Consider the following 15,976-nt stretch of genomic DNA (forward strand, 5'->3'; position numbering starts at 1 on the left):
GCCTCCCACCATTACAACTTATCTATACACAGGATAAATGACAAACTTCTGATCTCTGGGGGTCTAAGAACTGGGGAAATGACCAATCCAAAGAATCGGGCTTTAGATTCCCATTGGAATCAAGTGGGCGCATCACCGATCCATTAATTGTCAACGGGATTGATGGAGACAATGGGTCTTCCCTTTAACGACTTATGACGTATTATGTCCGTCATAAGTAGTCTCCCTGCCTTTGATAGGGGCTTGCATGCTGAGCCCGCCTCTTCCACGACAGATAATGGCTGATTTAATCAGCCATCAACTGCTGCTAAGAGCCGCGAGTGGATTGGCACTCATCTGTTATATGCCGCTATCAATCTGTGACAACGGCAGTTAGCACGCGCCGGCAGGGGGCCGCGAGCGCCACTTTTACAGATCGGTCTGCCATGAGATGCCACGAGAGCCAGGGGTCTGCTGAAGACCCCTGTGTTTGTAATCACAGTACTGCATAAACCAGCCTGTGGCTGGCATTAGTGATGAGTGAATGTGCTCGGATAAGGTTATCAGAGTATCTAGGGTGTGCTCAAGAAATATGTCCGATTCCGTGCGGCTGCATGCCTCGCTGCTGTTAGACAATCTCCCACATGTGTGGTGGCTGTCTCGCGGGGACTTGATCATATTTCTCGAGCACGCCAGAGATACTCGGATAACACCTTCAAATCCCCTAAGGGCAATAACAGTCTGTGAAAAGAAAAAAGAAAAAGTTTTAAAAAAAAATAAATGTGAAATTAAAGTTCAAATCACCACTCTTTCACAACATAAAAAAAAACAACACATTTGGTATTACTGCGTTCATAAAAGTCCAATATAGAAAATAGAACTATAATTAATCCGATTGGTAAACAGCGTGGTGGTGAGAAAAAAAAAAATAAATAAAATGCCACAATTGTGGATTTTCAGCAACAACGCAATAAGAGGCGATGAAAATATTGTATATACCCAAAGAACATGGCAAAAAACATCAGCTTGATGAGCAAAAATAAACGTCATAGCTCACAGAAAAGTGGAGACACAAGTTACATAAGTAAAACTACACGTTTGGGTATCTGCATAGCCATACTGACTGGAGGCTCATAGTTTTGAGAGTTTTACAGTAAAATAAATGAAGCAAATAAAAAAAAAAAAAATGCGTCAAAAAACGCGCGGAAAAAGACGCGCGATTTCTGGGAAGGGGATCCTTTTCCTGAGCGTTTAAAAACGCTAGCGTGTGCACATAGCCAGGGGGTTTCCGCTTATAACGGGCAAAAATAATGAAGTCCGATATTCCTCAACCTTCCCTGAGCCAATGCTGTCCTTTCCCCACTGCTCCTTTCTACGGCAGTGATATCACGTTAAGAGCGGACATCACTGCTGCGGTCAATAAGCCGCGACCGGAGCAGCAGCGGTAAGGCAGCACTAGATTGGGGAAGTAACATCTGACTTATTTTTAGCCCAGAACTAGCCATTAGAGGCCAGATAGCTGGACATGGAAAACCCCTTTAAGAGCATGTAGTAACACCACAGCAATATGACAGTGAATGAAGACCCCCAACAAGAAATAATCCTACGGTAGTAATGTGCGTAGCTGATGTACCTTATGTACATACAGTTCTCCGGGTTTGGTCGTTTCTATATTTCCACCGGCCTCTGACGCGAGGTCAACCACCACCGATCCTTCCTTCATTAATTCAATCATGTCCTTCCGGAACAAGATGGGCGCTCTTTTACCTGCAGACATAACATACCGCAGTTACTACATTTTATCATCAGACTTATAGACCAGTAGTGATCCCCAACCCACAGATCAAGGTGCAAAATCCTAGATGGTGAGACTCCTCCGAGAAGGCAGAGATGGTTTATTGCCCCTTCTGCCTTCCTGATCGCTGTATACACAGCGCCGTATCAACGTTACGTCTATAGTTTAGGATGAAGTGATGGCGATTCCTCCTCCCATACCCAAGATCATGTGATCGTCAGGTGGAGAGACGGAGCAGGAACTCACCCGGCGATCACATGATCTTTATCACAGGAAGAACAGCTGTATGGGTAGGTGGGCACAGAAATTTTGTAGGAGTCTTCCGGAATGGATCAGTTCTTCCACTTCAAGTTTCCAAAACCAACTCTGCAAGAACACTTGGAAAACTCTTAAGAACGGATTGAGAAAATTAAAAACTTTAAGCATGTTTCCTGAAGTGGTTTCCAAAAGAAAACTCATGGCTTTTGACCACCACAAAAAAAATAAATAAATAAATAAACACTATAGACATTACTGCTTCCTAATATGTATACACAGAGCTCATTCAGCCATCAAGTAGGCAGATATGGTAATAAACCTTCTCTGCGGGGATTCCCACTGCCACCTCCACACTCCTGCACTTAGCTGGCACAGACCAGATAATAGAGATTTTATATATACGAAATAGTGGCCCTTGCATTAGTCTTCCGCTGTTACCAGTGCCGCATGCTGGAGGAGCTGCACACGCGTTTCACGCCCTCATACCTGGAATGAGGGCAGTAGTGATGATGATGTCCACGTCCTGACACTGCTTGGAAAAGAGCTTCATCTCGGCGTCGATAAACTCCTTGGACATCTCTTTAGCATAGCCGCCCTGTCCCTCTCCGGATTCATGTAGGTCGACCTCCAGAGGTTCAGCCCCGATAGACTTAAACTGCTCCAAGGCTGCTGCCCTGCAGAGCAAAGAAGTCAGTGAAACGTGTCAAATGCTGGACTCAGACACTGGGACTCGTGAAAAGCGCATGGTCTCAGCGTGGGGTACAAAAAGCAATTCCATCTTAAGTGCCTAAAGGAAACAGTCAGCAAGCTGGTGAAACTACGGGAAGGTTTACACACTGCTGGTCAGAGGCCTACTGTTATTACACTGTGGAAACTTGTACAACTTTTGGGATTCTTCTACCTGGTATCAAATCCACGAACAATGGCACCCATAGATTTAGCAGCTCCTGCAGCAGCCAGACCAGCAACACCACCGCCGATAATTAGGACCTACAGAAGAAGCAAAGGAGAACGCCTTCCATTATATGGCCGCAGTGATTTATTCCAACTAAATATGCATCATGACAGCACTACATAAAGTTTTTTTTTGTTTTTTTTTTTAAAGTCAGCTTTAGTTTCATAGATCTAAAGCTGAAAAAAAAAGAGACATACAATGAGTTCAACCTATAGCCTAACACAGTCTCGCTGCTCGCACAGCAAACAATCCACGGTCTCGCTGCTCGCACAGCAAACAATCCACAGTCTCGCTGCTCGCACAGCAAACAATCCACAGTCTCGCTGCTCGCACAGCAAACAATCCACAGTCTCGCTGCTCGCACAGCAAACAATCCACAGTCTCGCTGCTCGCACAGCAAACAATCCACAGTCTCGCTGCTCGCACAGCAAACAATCCACAGTCTCGCTGCTCGCACAGCAAACAATCCACAGTCTCGCTGCTCGCACAGCAAACAATCCACAGTCTCGCTGCTCGCACAGCAAACAATCCACAGTCTCGCTGCTCGCACAGCAAACAATCCACAGTCTCGCTGCTCGCACAGCAAACAATCCACAGTCTCGCTGCTCGCACAGCAAACAATCCACAGTCTCGCTGCTCGCACAGCAAACAATCCACAGTCTCGCTGCTCGCACAGCAAACAATCCACAGTCTCGCTGCTCGCACAGCAAACAATCCACAGTCTCGCTGCTCGCACAGCAAACAATCCACAGTCTCGCTGCTCGCACAGCAAACAATCCACAGTCTCGCTGCTCGCACAGCAAACAATCCACAGTCTCGCTGCTCGCACAGCAAACAATCCACAGTCTCGCTGCTCGCACAGCAAACAATCCACAGTCTCGCTGCTCGCACAGCAAACAATCCACAGTCTCGCTGCTCGCACAGCAAACAATCCACAGTCTCGCTGCTCGCACAGCAAACAATCCACAGTCTCGCTGCTCGCACAGCAAACAATCCACAGTCTCGCTGCTCGCACAGCAAACAATCCACAGTCTCGCTGCTCGCACAGCAAACAATCCACAGTCTCGCTGCTCGCACAGCAAACAATCCACAGTCTCGCTGCTCGCACAGCAAACAATCCACAGTCTCGCTGCTCGCACAGCAAACAATCCACAGTCTCGCTGCTCGCACAGCAAACAATCCACAGTCTCGCTGCTCGCACAGCAAACAATCCACAGTCTCGCTGCTCGCACAGCAAACAATCCACAGTCTCGCTGCTCGCACAGCAAACAATCCACAGTCTCGCTGCTCGCACAGCAAACAATCCACAGTCTCGCTGCTCGCACAGCAAACAATCCACAGTCTCGCTGCTCGCACAGCAAACAATCCACAGTCTCGCTGCTCGCACAGCAAACAATCCACAGTCTCGCTGCTCGCACAGCAAACAATCCACAGTCTCGCTGCTCGCACAGCAAACAATCCACAGTCTCGCTGCTCGCACAGCAAACAATCCACAGTCTCGCTGCTCGCACAGCAAACAATCCACAGTCTCGCTGCTCGCACAGCAAACAATCCACAGTCTCGCTGCTCGCACAGCAAACAATCCACAGTCTCGCTGCTCGCACAGCAAACAATCCACAGTCTCGCTGCTCGCACAGCAAACAATCCACAGTCTCGCTGCTCGCACAGCAAACAATCCACAGTCTCGCTGCTCGCACAGCAAACAATCCACAGTCTCGCTGCTCGCACAGCAAACAATCCACAGTCTCGCTGCTCGCACAGCAAACAATCCACAGTCTCGCTGCTCGCACAGCAAACAATCCACAGTCTCGCTGCTCGCACAGCAAACAATCCACAGTCTCGCTGCTCGCACAGCAAACAATCCACAGTCTCGCTGCTCGCACAGCAAACAATCCACAGTCTCGCTGCTCGCACAGCAAACAATCCACAGTCTCGCTGCTCGCACAGCAAACAATCCACAGTCTCGCTGCTCGCACAGCAAACAATCCACAGTCTCGCTGCTCGCACAGCAAACAATCCACAGTCTCGCTGCTCGCACAGCAAACAATCCACAGTCTCGCTGCTCGCACAGCAAACAATCCACAGTCTCGCTGCTCGCACAGCAAACAATCCACAGTCTCGCTGCTCGCACAGCAAACAATCCACAGTCTCGCTGCTCGCACAGCAAACAATCCACAGTCTCGCTGCTCGCACAGCAAACAATCCACAGTCTCGCTGCTCGCACAGCAAACAATCCACAGTCTCGCTGCTCGCACAGCAAACAATCCACAGTCTCGCTGCTCGCACAGCAAACAATCCACAGTCTCGCTGCTCGCACAGCAAACAATCCACAGTCTCGCTGCTCGCACAGCAAACAATCCACAGTCTCGCTGCTCGCACAGCAAACAATCCACAGTCTCGCTGCTCGCACAGCAAACAATCCACAGTCTCGCTGCTCGCACAGCAAACAATCCACAGTCTCGCTGCTCGCACAGCAAACAATCCACAGTCTCGCTGCTCGCACAGCAAACAATCCACAGTCTCGCTGCTCGCACAGCAAACAATCCACAGTCTCGCTGCTCGCACAGCAAACAATCCACAGTCTCGCTGCTCGCACAGCAAACAATCCACAGTCTCGCTGCTCGCACAGCAAACAATCCACAGTCTCGCTGCTCGCACAGCAAACAATCCACAGTCTCGCTGCTCGCACAGCAAACAATCCACAGTCTCGCTGCTCGCACAGCAAACAATCCACAGTCTCGCTGCTCGCACAGCAAACAATCCACAGTCTCGCTGCTCGCACAGCAAACAATCCACAGTCTCGCTGCTCGCACAGCAAACAATCCACAGTCTCGCTGCTCGCACAGCAAACAATCCACAGTCTCGCTGCTCGCACAGCAAACAATCCACAGTCTCGCTGCTCGCACAGCAAACAATCCACAGTCTCGCTGCTCGCACAGCAAACAATCCACAGTCTCGCTGCTCGCACAGCAAACAATCCACAGTCTCGCTGCTCGCACAGCAAACAATCCACAGTCTCGCTGCTCGCACAGCAAACAATCCACAGTCTCGCTGCTCGCACAGCAAACAATCCACAGTCTCGCTGCTCGCACAGCAAACAATCCACAGTCTCGCTGCTCGCACAGCAAACAATCCACAGTCTCGCTGCTCGCACAGCAAACAATCCACAGTCTCGCTGCTCGCACAGCAAACAATCCACAGTCTCGCTGCTCGCACAGCAAACAATCCACAGTCTCGCTGCTCGCACAGCAAACAATCCACAGTCTCGCTGCTCGCACAGCAAACAATCCACAGTCTCGCTGCTCGCACAGCAAACAATCCACAGTCTCGCTGCTCGCACAGCAAACAATCCACAGTCTCGCTGCTCGCACAGCAAACAATCCACAGTCTCGCTGCTCGCACAGCAAACAATCCACAGTCTCGCTGCTCGCACAGCAAACAATCCACAGTCTCGCTGCTCGCACAGCAAACAATCCACAGTCTCGCTGCTCGCACAGCAAACAATCCACAGTCTCGCTGCTCGCACAGCAAACAATCCACAGTCTCGCTGCTCGCACAGCAAACAATCCACAGTCTCGCTGCTCGCACAGCAAACAATCCACAGTCTCGCTGCTCGCACAGCAAACAATCCACAGTCTCGCTGCTCGCACAGCAAACAATCCACAGTCTCGCTGCTCGCACAGCAAACAATCCACAGTCTCGCTGCTCGCACAGCAAACAATCCACAGTCTCGCTGCTCGCACAGCAAACAATCCACAGTCTCGCTGCTCGCACAGCAAACAATCCACAGTCTCGCTGCTCGCACAGCAAACAATCCACAGTCTCGCTGCTCGCACAGCAAACAATCCACAGTCTCGCTGCTCGCACAGCAAACAATCCACAGTCTCGCTGCTCGCACAGCAAACAATCCACAGTCTCGCTGCTCGCACAGCAAACAATCCACAGTCTCGCTGCTCGCACAGCAAACAATCCACAGTCTCGCTGCTCGCACAGCAAACAATCCACAGTCTCGCTGCTCGCACAGCAAACAATCCACAGTCTCGCTGCTCGCACAGCAAACAATCCACAGTCTCGCTGCTCGCACAGCAAACAATCCACAGTCTCGCTGCTCGCACAGCAAACAATCCACAGTCTCGCTGCTCGCACAGCAAACAATCCACAGTCTCGCTGCTCGCACAGCAAACAATCCACAGTCTCGCTGCTCGCACAGCAAACAATCCACAGTCTCGCTGCTCGCACAGCAAACAATCCACAGTCTCGCTGCTCGCACAGCAAACAATCCACAGTCTCGCTGCTCGCACAGCAAACAATCCACAGTCTCGCTGCTCGCACAGCAAACAATCCACAGTCTCGCTGCTCGCACAGCAAACAATCCACAGTCTCGCTGCTCGCACAGCAAAGAACAAATAATCTCACTGCTTGTACAGTAAAGAATCACTGTCTATTGATTAAATCTTCCAAAAGTGTACACAACCGCACTAGTGACTTGTATGGAGGCAAAACTAGGTTCTTGTCAGGAACATCTATGCTTCTATTAATGCATCCCGCTATTAGCCTTGGCAGCAGCTGCCTGACACTGGTCAATAAAGTTGTGTTCCATCCACCCAAATCTTTTTCAGTGACAGTTTTACATTTTTTTTCCACTCTCATCCATACAATGCCACAGTAAATACAATGCCATCTTGTATGGATGAGAGCGGACTTAAGACTTGTATAGTTTGCATGTGAGGCATGGGTGCCATATGGCGACACAATTAATACAAAATACACAATTAGACCGGGTGCCACGACAGTTGAGGCACAGGGTACACAGCCCTATCAATTTTTTCAGTGTCAGACTCATCTGGCAGACTACATACTGTACTTCGGGATAAAGCCTCAAATCATCAATTGCACTAAAATAATATATCTGATTGATGTCGTTTAGGTCAGTGTGATATACTAAAGGGATTTCGTAGCTTTGGTAATATTTTTATTCTTGCATAACTGCGTGTATTTTTGGCTAAAAATCATATTTACAATTGGGATTTCTTTAATTTTGCATCCTTTGCCTTATAGCCGCTGCATTGCACTACTGATTGCTGCAGAATGGGTTAACTGAGAATCTGACAGTGAGCTCCTTCTGATGAATCAATGTGAGCATGTCTAACTTTTATTTGTTCTTTTTGAGCTCCTCTCAGCCAGTCACAGACCACATCAAAGTTTAATGTACAGGCTAAAAAAAGAGCCTATCAAAGCATAACAGCACACTCACCCGGGGCATATAGCCCAGCTTAGGCGCCAAAGTAGTTGGTGTGACAAGTTTGGACTAGCACCGCTCTACTCTGCTATGTGGTGCCTTCCAAAATACTCTATTTTGCTGGGATCTGCTACATAGTCACTTTATACCTCCTGATCTATCCAGCTCTGCTATATTTCCATTGGTTAACTCCTGAGTTCTGCTACATTGTCTCTATGTGCTTCTGTACATATCCAGCTCTGCTCTGTTGTTGGGCTCTTCTATATAACCAAGTGGCTCCTGACAGTCCCGGCCCAACTATGTCGCAGAGTTCTACTACAGTTACATTGCAAGCCTCATAAAATACACAGCACTGCCACATCACTGGGCTCTGCTACCTCGCCACTCTGATTCCTGATAAACCCAGCAGTGCAACGACGTCATTATGACTCCTGACAAATGCAACAACTGCTACGTCACAGGGTTCTGCTACCTCGTCACTGACTCCTGATAAACCAGGCACCGCTACCTCGTCACTTTAGGACTCCTGACACACCCGGCACTACTACGTCGTCATTATGACTCCTCACAAATGCAACACTACTACGTCACCGCGTCACTCTATGACTCCTGACATGCCCGCCCGGCACTGCTACGTCACTGGGCTCTGCTGCCTCGCCACTCTATGCCTTCTGACGTACCTGACACTGCTACATCATAATTATGACTCCTGACAATTGCAACACGGCTACATCACTGGGCTCTGCTTTGTTGTCACTCTATGCCCCCTGACATACCCAGCTCTGCTACATTGCCACTGTGTACCTCCTGACATACCCAGATCTGGTATATTGCCACTGGGCTGTGCTAGGTCAGAGTGCCACCTGACATACTTAGCTCTGCTACGTCTCAGCGAGTCTCCGGACCTATTTTGTTTGGCCACTGCTGCTGTACTCCCCCAATTGGCATCCAGCCTCTATGGCCTCCGTAGTGTCAGCCGGTCCGCCCTGCGAGGACCCCCCTCACCAGGCTAGACTTGCCACCACCATCACGCACACATTTCCCACAGATCGCCCTGTTGCACGGAGTCTCCCAGAGCCTAGATCTTTCCTTATTCTTCAGGTAGAAATGAGAACGTTCTGAAGTCACCCGAGGACTGCGCTCACCGCACACGGCGCCGTCCTTGATGGTTTCCAGGCCGTCGGATGTTTATTTTTACGCTCAGTCTAAAAGTGATTCAAAATAAAATTTTCTTTTCTAATTCCCCGATCAGAATAAGAGTCACAGATGTTCATTAATATGCAATAAATGGGAGCGCTCGCTGCAAGCCCCGAGACGGTGGAAACACGGGCGGTGGAGAGCCTGAAGATCAGACACAGGTGACTCATATCTGGCCACGAAGAGCACGGTAATCGTCTCCAGGAATCCTCAGGCGCTCAGTCCAAATGTCATGCACAAATCAGCCACTAGAGGGGGCCCCGCTCATGGATTTGGTTACTTTGCAGTAAATATAGGCTGCAGTGAGCCAGCGGTGTTAAAGGGGAAGTCCGGGACTGAACAAGTGATGAGCTAGTATGCTATCTGGAGGGGTCCGACACTTGGCATCCCAGGCAAACAGATGCAATCAGTCCAGGCAAAGCACAGCACGGGGCATACATCATTTAGTGGCCACTGTTACCACTCAAATAAATATAAAAGTTATAACATTATGGCCTGTAATGACCAGCACTGGCTAACAATAATAAAGTTATATGCTTCCCACCCTCCCCCAGTCCAATGCTGACCATTAGCACCCCCAGAACACTAGAAGAAGATTCTGGCATTTGAAAGATCTAGTGTTGAAATTGTATGCAAATGAGCAGCAAGTGCTTTGGGGCAGGGCGTAGCACTTGCAGCTCTCCCACCCTCCCTATTCCTTATCCACCGCCAGCCTCCAATGTCTGACTGATGGGTTACTCCCCTTCAGGGACTTGCCACGACCCTTTCTCACGGCTGCTCCGTCCCGCGCTGTTTGCCCCCTCAGATGGTGGCGGTGCATGCACAGTTTAATCCATTGGGTCTAGTAACGTCATGAGGACCTTACTGCGCACGCACCTCCCCGGGCACTGACGTCTCTTATGAGACATCTCAGTCAGAGGAGACGGGTCACTGAAAGAAGACTGACCCAGCAGTGATAATAGGTATAAACTTAGCACTCAACTTAAGTGTAATCAAAGGAGATTTATTGTAGCATTAAGGTAAAACGTTTCGGTCAATTACGGACCTTCTTCAGTTACGTGTTTATAATAGATTTCTTGCAATTGGATGTGAACCTATAAAGTAGCTCCGTGTGCTCAGTACAGGGACAGACTGTCCTCAGACTGGGCTGGTAAGCTTAGTATGGTGTGGAGCAGGGGCAAATGTGCCTCCAGACGCAGGACCCACCGCAGACTTGTGGGACAGTCTGTCCCTATACTGCGCACACGGAGCTACTTTATAGGTTCACATCCTATTGCAAGAAATCTATTATAAACACGTAACTGAAGAAGGTCCTTAATTGACCGAAACGTTTTACCTTCATACTACAATAAATCTCCTTTGATTACACTTAAGTTGAGTGCCAAGTTTATACCTATTATCTATATGGTGTGGGAACCTAACTTCAGAACCACCCTTTAGTTGTGCTCACGGTGTTTTGTTTTACGTGACCCATCAGTGAGGCACAGGAAGCAGGGAAAAGGGACAGATGGCAGGAGAGCAGCAAGTGCAACGTCCCGCCCACTGCACTTGCGGCTAGTGTTGAGCATTCCGATACCGCAAGTATCAGGTATCGGCCGATACTTGCTGTATCGGAATTCCGATACCGACATCCGATATTTTTTCAATATCGGGCATCGGAATCGGAAGTTCAAAGTTGATTGACAGCCGAAATGACGTCATCATGATGCGCGGTGTGTGCGCACATCATGATGCGCCGTCATTTCGGGCCTTCCGGGGGTCTCTGCCGGCCTGCCGGGGGGCTGTGTGGACTGCCCGGGGTCTGTACCGGCCTGCCGGTGGTCTGTGCACCCTGTGGGGGGTCTGTACCGGCCTGCCGGGGGGCTGTGCTGATGTCCGGGGGTCTGTGCAAGCATCGTCCGATGGGACTACAAGTCCCATCTGGCGATGCCTGCTACCATGACAGTGATTGACACATTAGCCAATGATGGGACAGTAGTAGTCCCATCATCCGGCTAATGTGTTAAATGTTTAAAAAAAAAAAATAAAAAAAATAATACTACATACATACTACATACATACTACATACATGCTACATACATACCATATATACTACATACATACTACATACATACCACATATATACTACATGCATGCTACATACATACCACATATATACTACATGCATGCTACATACATACTACATGCTACATACATACTACATGCATGCTACATACTACATGCTACATACATACCACATATATACTACATGCATGCTACATACATACACACTACATACATACTACATACATACCACATATATACTACATGCATGCTACATACATACCACATATATACTACATGCATGCTACATACATACTACATACATACTACATATATACTACATGCATGCTACATACATACTACATACATACTACATGCATGCTACATACATGCTACATATATACTACATATATACTACATGCATGCTACATACTACATGCTACATACATACCACATATATACTACATGCATGCTACATACATACACACTACATACATACTACATACATACCACATATATACTACATGCATGCTACATACATACCACATATATACTACATGCATGCTACATACATACTACATACATACTACATATATACTACATGCATGCTACATACATACTACATACATACTACATGCATGCTACATAAATGCTGCATACATACCACATATATACTACATGCATGCTACATACATACTACATACATGCTACATACATACTACATACCACATATATACTACATGCATGCTACATACATACCACATATATACTACATACATACTACATGCATGCTACATACAATACATTCATACAATACATACATAGACATACAGTACATATAACAGAGTAACATACTTACCAATACTTGTCACATTGTTCCCCGAAGCCATTGTCGTCTACGGAATAAATATTAACATAACAAACCACAAAAATACTCACCCATGATCCGAAGCAGTCCACGAGTGTGTCCCACGACGATCTTGGGTAGAGAACTGCAGCATCAGCTGATGCTGCCGCTCTCTACGGGCTGCAGGAATCCAATGACGGAAGGTAGGTATCCTTCCGCACTGTATTCCTCCGCCACTTAAAAAAAAAAGTCCCTAGTCTCACTTTATGGTAAAAGCTGTGTGGGAATTCCCACACAGCTTTTACCATAAAGTGAGACTAGGGACTTTTTTTTTTTTTTTTTTTTTTAAGTGGCATCCATGTAATGGACATATAATGGGAGCTATGGGGCAGAGCATTACACAGCCATGTGTACAGAGCCGTCCGTCATCCCATATAATGCATTTTAGTTATGCCCGGAAGCAAAACTCCTAGTTGCCCAAACCTGTGGTTGATTCAATGATGGCCCGGCGCAGCGGCAGAAGCGTCACTCCACCACGTCCAACTCCCGGAATAACTGGCATACACGTGGAGGGCAGGTTTGGGGGTGTACGCCATCTGCCCTGTGCTTTTCCACTTAATGACTCATCCCCCGAACACCTTGTACATGCAGCCTCACATCACACAGATATTACTACATGGTTTGACCCTTCACAATTCTGAGCTGCGACCTACGGATTCAATCATTACTTGGTCTCTTGCTCCATATCAGCTCAGAATAAGGGAAAAAAGCAAGTAAGGGCCCCCATATTACACGCAGGAGCGGCTTCATGCGGATCCAGATGCAGAGCGCAGCCGGGAGCATAAGCGGAGCAGAGACGCGCCAGGGTCTGGTTACAGCTCCAATACCGCCATCTAATGGATACTTTACAAATGGCAGGAGAAATATACTGACCTTGGCAGGCGGGACCTTGCCTGCAGCGGTGATCTGCCCCGTAAAAAAGCGGCCAAAGTTGTTAGCGGCCAAGACCACGGCTTTGTAACTGCAAAGAACAGAAGTGAGAATCTATTCACTAACACCAAACATGCTGAGAAGGTCAGATCACTAGTGTACAGTATATGGCAGTCGCGGAAAAAACAGAGTAAAAAAATTCTTCCATCTCAGAAACTTATCTAATGATCAAGTTAAGGTCCCCCCTCCTCACTGATCCGGAGAAATAGGAAGTCATGTGGTTGACCCCCCCTTATATAATGTGAATCAGCAAGTTCAATCCCATCAACCACCAAAACATTTATATTGGTACATATATGTGTTATTCCTTTACGAAGTTTGAAGAAATCCACAATTTTTGCAATATGCAAATGAGTCATTAGGTGCTTTGTCATGCCCAGAGCACTTAATGAAACTCTGCCTCCTGAGATTATTTCCATCCTTAAAGCAATCACTCACAGAAAGAGATGCGGTGCATCTGTAACCATTAAATCTACCGCCGTGTTAGTTCGCCGCTTTCCTTGCTTTTGTGCACAAAGGTGCCCTGCGGGAGACACTGCGGATGCACTGACCAGACCCGCTGCACACCTGGAAGAAAAGAAAAGGGACGCTTGGACATCCAGGTGTACACGGGCGGTGCATACGCAGGACAACGCCAAACCCAAGCTCCTTAGCAGGACACCTTCCTGCGCACACGAGAGGAAAGTGACGATGGACGCAAGAGCTCGATTTCCTGGTTGGCACAGGACATCTCAAGACTCATAGAGCCGTCACTCAGAGAGGGAAAGTGAAAATAATCTCAGGAGGCAGAGTTTTTTTTAAGTGCTCTGGGCATGAGAAAGCACTCAACTCCTCACATGCATGGGAATAGCATTGATTTCTCCAGATTGATATCAAATGGGAGTGCCCCTTTAAACCTTAATATGTGGCTGTTTGCGGGCATCCCTATAATGTCTACCACATCCTGTCCCTACACTTTCCTGGATAGGACTATTGCTGTAGCCATTGCATCTCCATGACAGAAACAATTACACGTTCTTGTGATTGGCGGGTGCCAATGAAGTCCGACCACCATGAATCAGGGTGGTGGTATGATGTGACCTGGGAAAAGCGGGAATCACATGGGTCTAGATGTTACAGACTGGGCGTTAATGGTTAATGCATCTGATAAAAAAAAAAGCATGACTTCCAAAATGCCGAATTATCAGATTTCTCAACATTCATGTCATATAGGGAAAGAGAAATGCTGTGCAGAGGTCACACAAGCCCAATACCTGGCCGCTGTGTGCTAGAGGTCAGGTCAGCCGGCTTTGTTGTGCAATTGGAATGATACCGATTGCTCAATGCCCCGTCATGGTGGGCAGCAAACAAGCATCAAACGGTTCCTCACCCTGCAATGTTTGCCATGGAGCTCAGCGCGTCATATCCCTGCGCGATGGTGACACGTGGCACCTGGTCCATGGCCAAGACCGTCGTTTTCTTCTCCGATAGTTTGTTTAGCAGGTCCGAGTTTTGCGCGGGGTAAATAAAACTGATGAGAGTGGAGGATGGCTTCAGGAGGTCGACTTCATGGACTCCCAGAGCTGGATTGAGCATGGGTGCTCGTACCTGGGGAGAGGAGCACCAAATCACAGGATCATCACACGGACAACTATACACCGTACATGTCCTAGTGCCCACCAGCCGACACAGCACAGCCCTAACATCCTGGCTTGGTGGAGACAGACAATGTTTATCGTCGTTGGGGGGCTGGTTCCTGAGACCCCACTGATCGGCCAAAACACTGCTGTGAAATCTGCAGGTCCGCCATGAGATGTATGTTGCCCTATGGTAAGTTTACAGCAGTCTGCGCAGCACAAACAGGAGCCGACAATTTCAGAGCGGTATTTTCAGTTTATAAAAACTTTTACAACATGATCGTTACACTATAAAGGTGAGGGTCTGCCATCAGACTATGATAAATAAAAGTGAACACAGAGACTTACAGGACCCTGCTCCAGTGGCCACCAGACAGTAGCACTGCAGACCTACTGGCTGCGGAATCCCCGGCGCCTCCTCTATATCTTGGCCCGCACGGTGTTGTGCCACTGGACCAGGGTCTTGCCAATCTTTGTTACTCTAATATGGACCTATAAGTGGCAGCATAGTAAGAGGACAGGGTCAATCTCCTAGTAGCCAAAACCACACAAAATTATAACTTACGGCTAATAAGAATTACAGAATACACCGGACACAGATTACGAGGCCGGAGTATTCATAAGGAGAGGGTCTTTTCCAGCCACCCAGGAAGCATCAGACTTACTTTGACAACCAGGTCTGAAGCCAAAACTTCCTTGGTCCCCTGGATTTTGGCCCCGACCTCCTTATACTGGTCATCAGAGAACTTGGAGGAGTCGCCGGCCCCAGATTCTACGACGACATTGAAGCCTTGTTTAACCAGAGCCTGGACCCCGGCCGGGGACAACGCCACCCTCTTCTCATTCTGGAAGATCTCCTTAGGGACTCCTACAGTCAGCTGTTTGTATGGGATACCTGAAGAGACAAATTGCATTTCCAGTTATTAAATAGGTTTTACCAGTGAAGGAAACCCCCCCCCCCATGAGACTTTAGGGGATGAGGCTTCTAGGTCCAACTACCGAAATCCACACCGACTGACGTGACTAGCTGCAGAGCTATAACGAGCGTTCAGCGTAT

General features: G+C 48.2%; 1 protein-coding gene across 2 annotated transcripts in view; it reads right to left on the minus strand.

Annotated features, from left to right (window-relative positions):
• NNT (nicotinamide nucleotide transhydrogenase) overlaps nt 1-15,976 on the minus strand; it is a 154,697-nt gene that overhangs the window by 100,519 nt on the left and 38,202 nt on the right. For both annotated transcript variants that reach the window (XM_073583412.1, XM_073583411.1), the window contains 6 exons: nt 15,585-15,814; nt 14,673-14,890; nt 13,247-13,334; nt 2,934-3,022; nt 2,519-2,706; nt 1,613-1,746 (listed from right to left, as the gene is read on the minus strand). In XM_073583412.1, the coding sequence (XP_073439513.1) occupies nt 1,613-1,746; nt 2,519-2,706; nt 2,934-3,022; nt 13,247-13,334; nt 14,673-14,890; nt 15,585-15,814 (947 nt within the window). The remainder of the gene's footprint in view (nt 1-1,612; nt 1,747-2,518; nt 2,707-2,933; nt 3,023-13,246; nt 13,335-14,672; nt 14,891-15,584; nt 15,815-15,976) is intronic.

This window comes from Dendrobates tinctorius, unplaced genomic scaffold (assembly GCF_039654945.1).
Source record: "Dendrobates tinctorius isolate UK_male_01 unplaced genomic scaffold, ASM3965494v1 ptg000078l, whole genome shotgun sequence".
NCBI classification, from domain to species: Eukaryota; Metazoa; Chordata; class Amphibia; order Anura; family Dendrobatidae; genus Dendrobates; species Dendrobates tinctorius.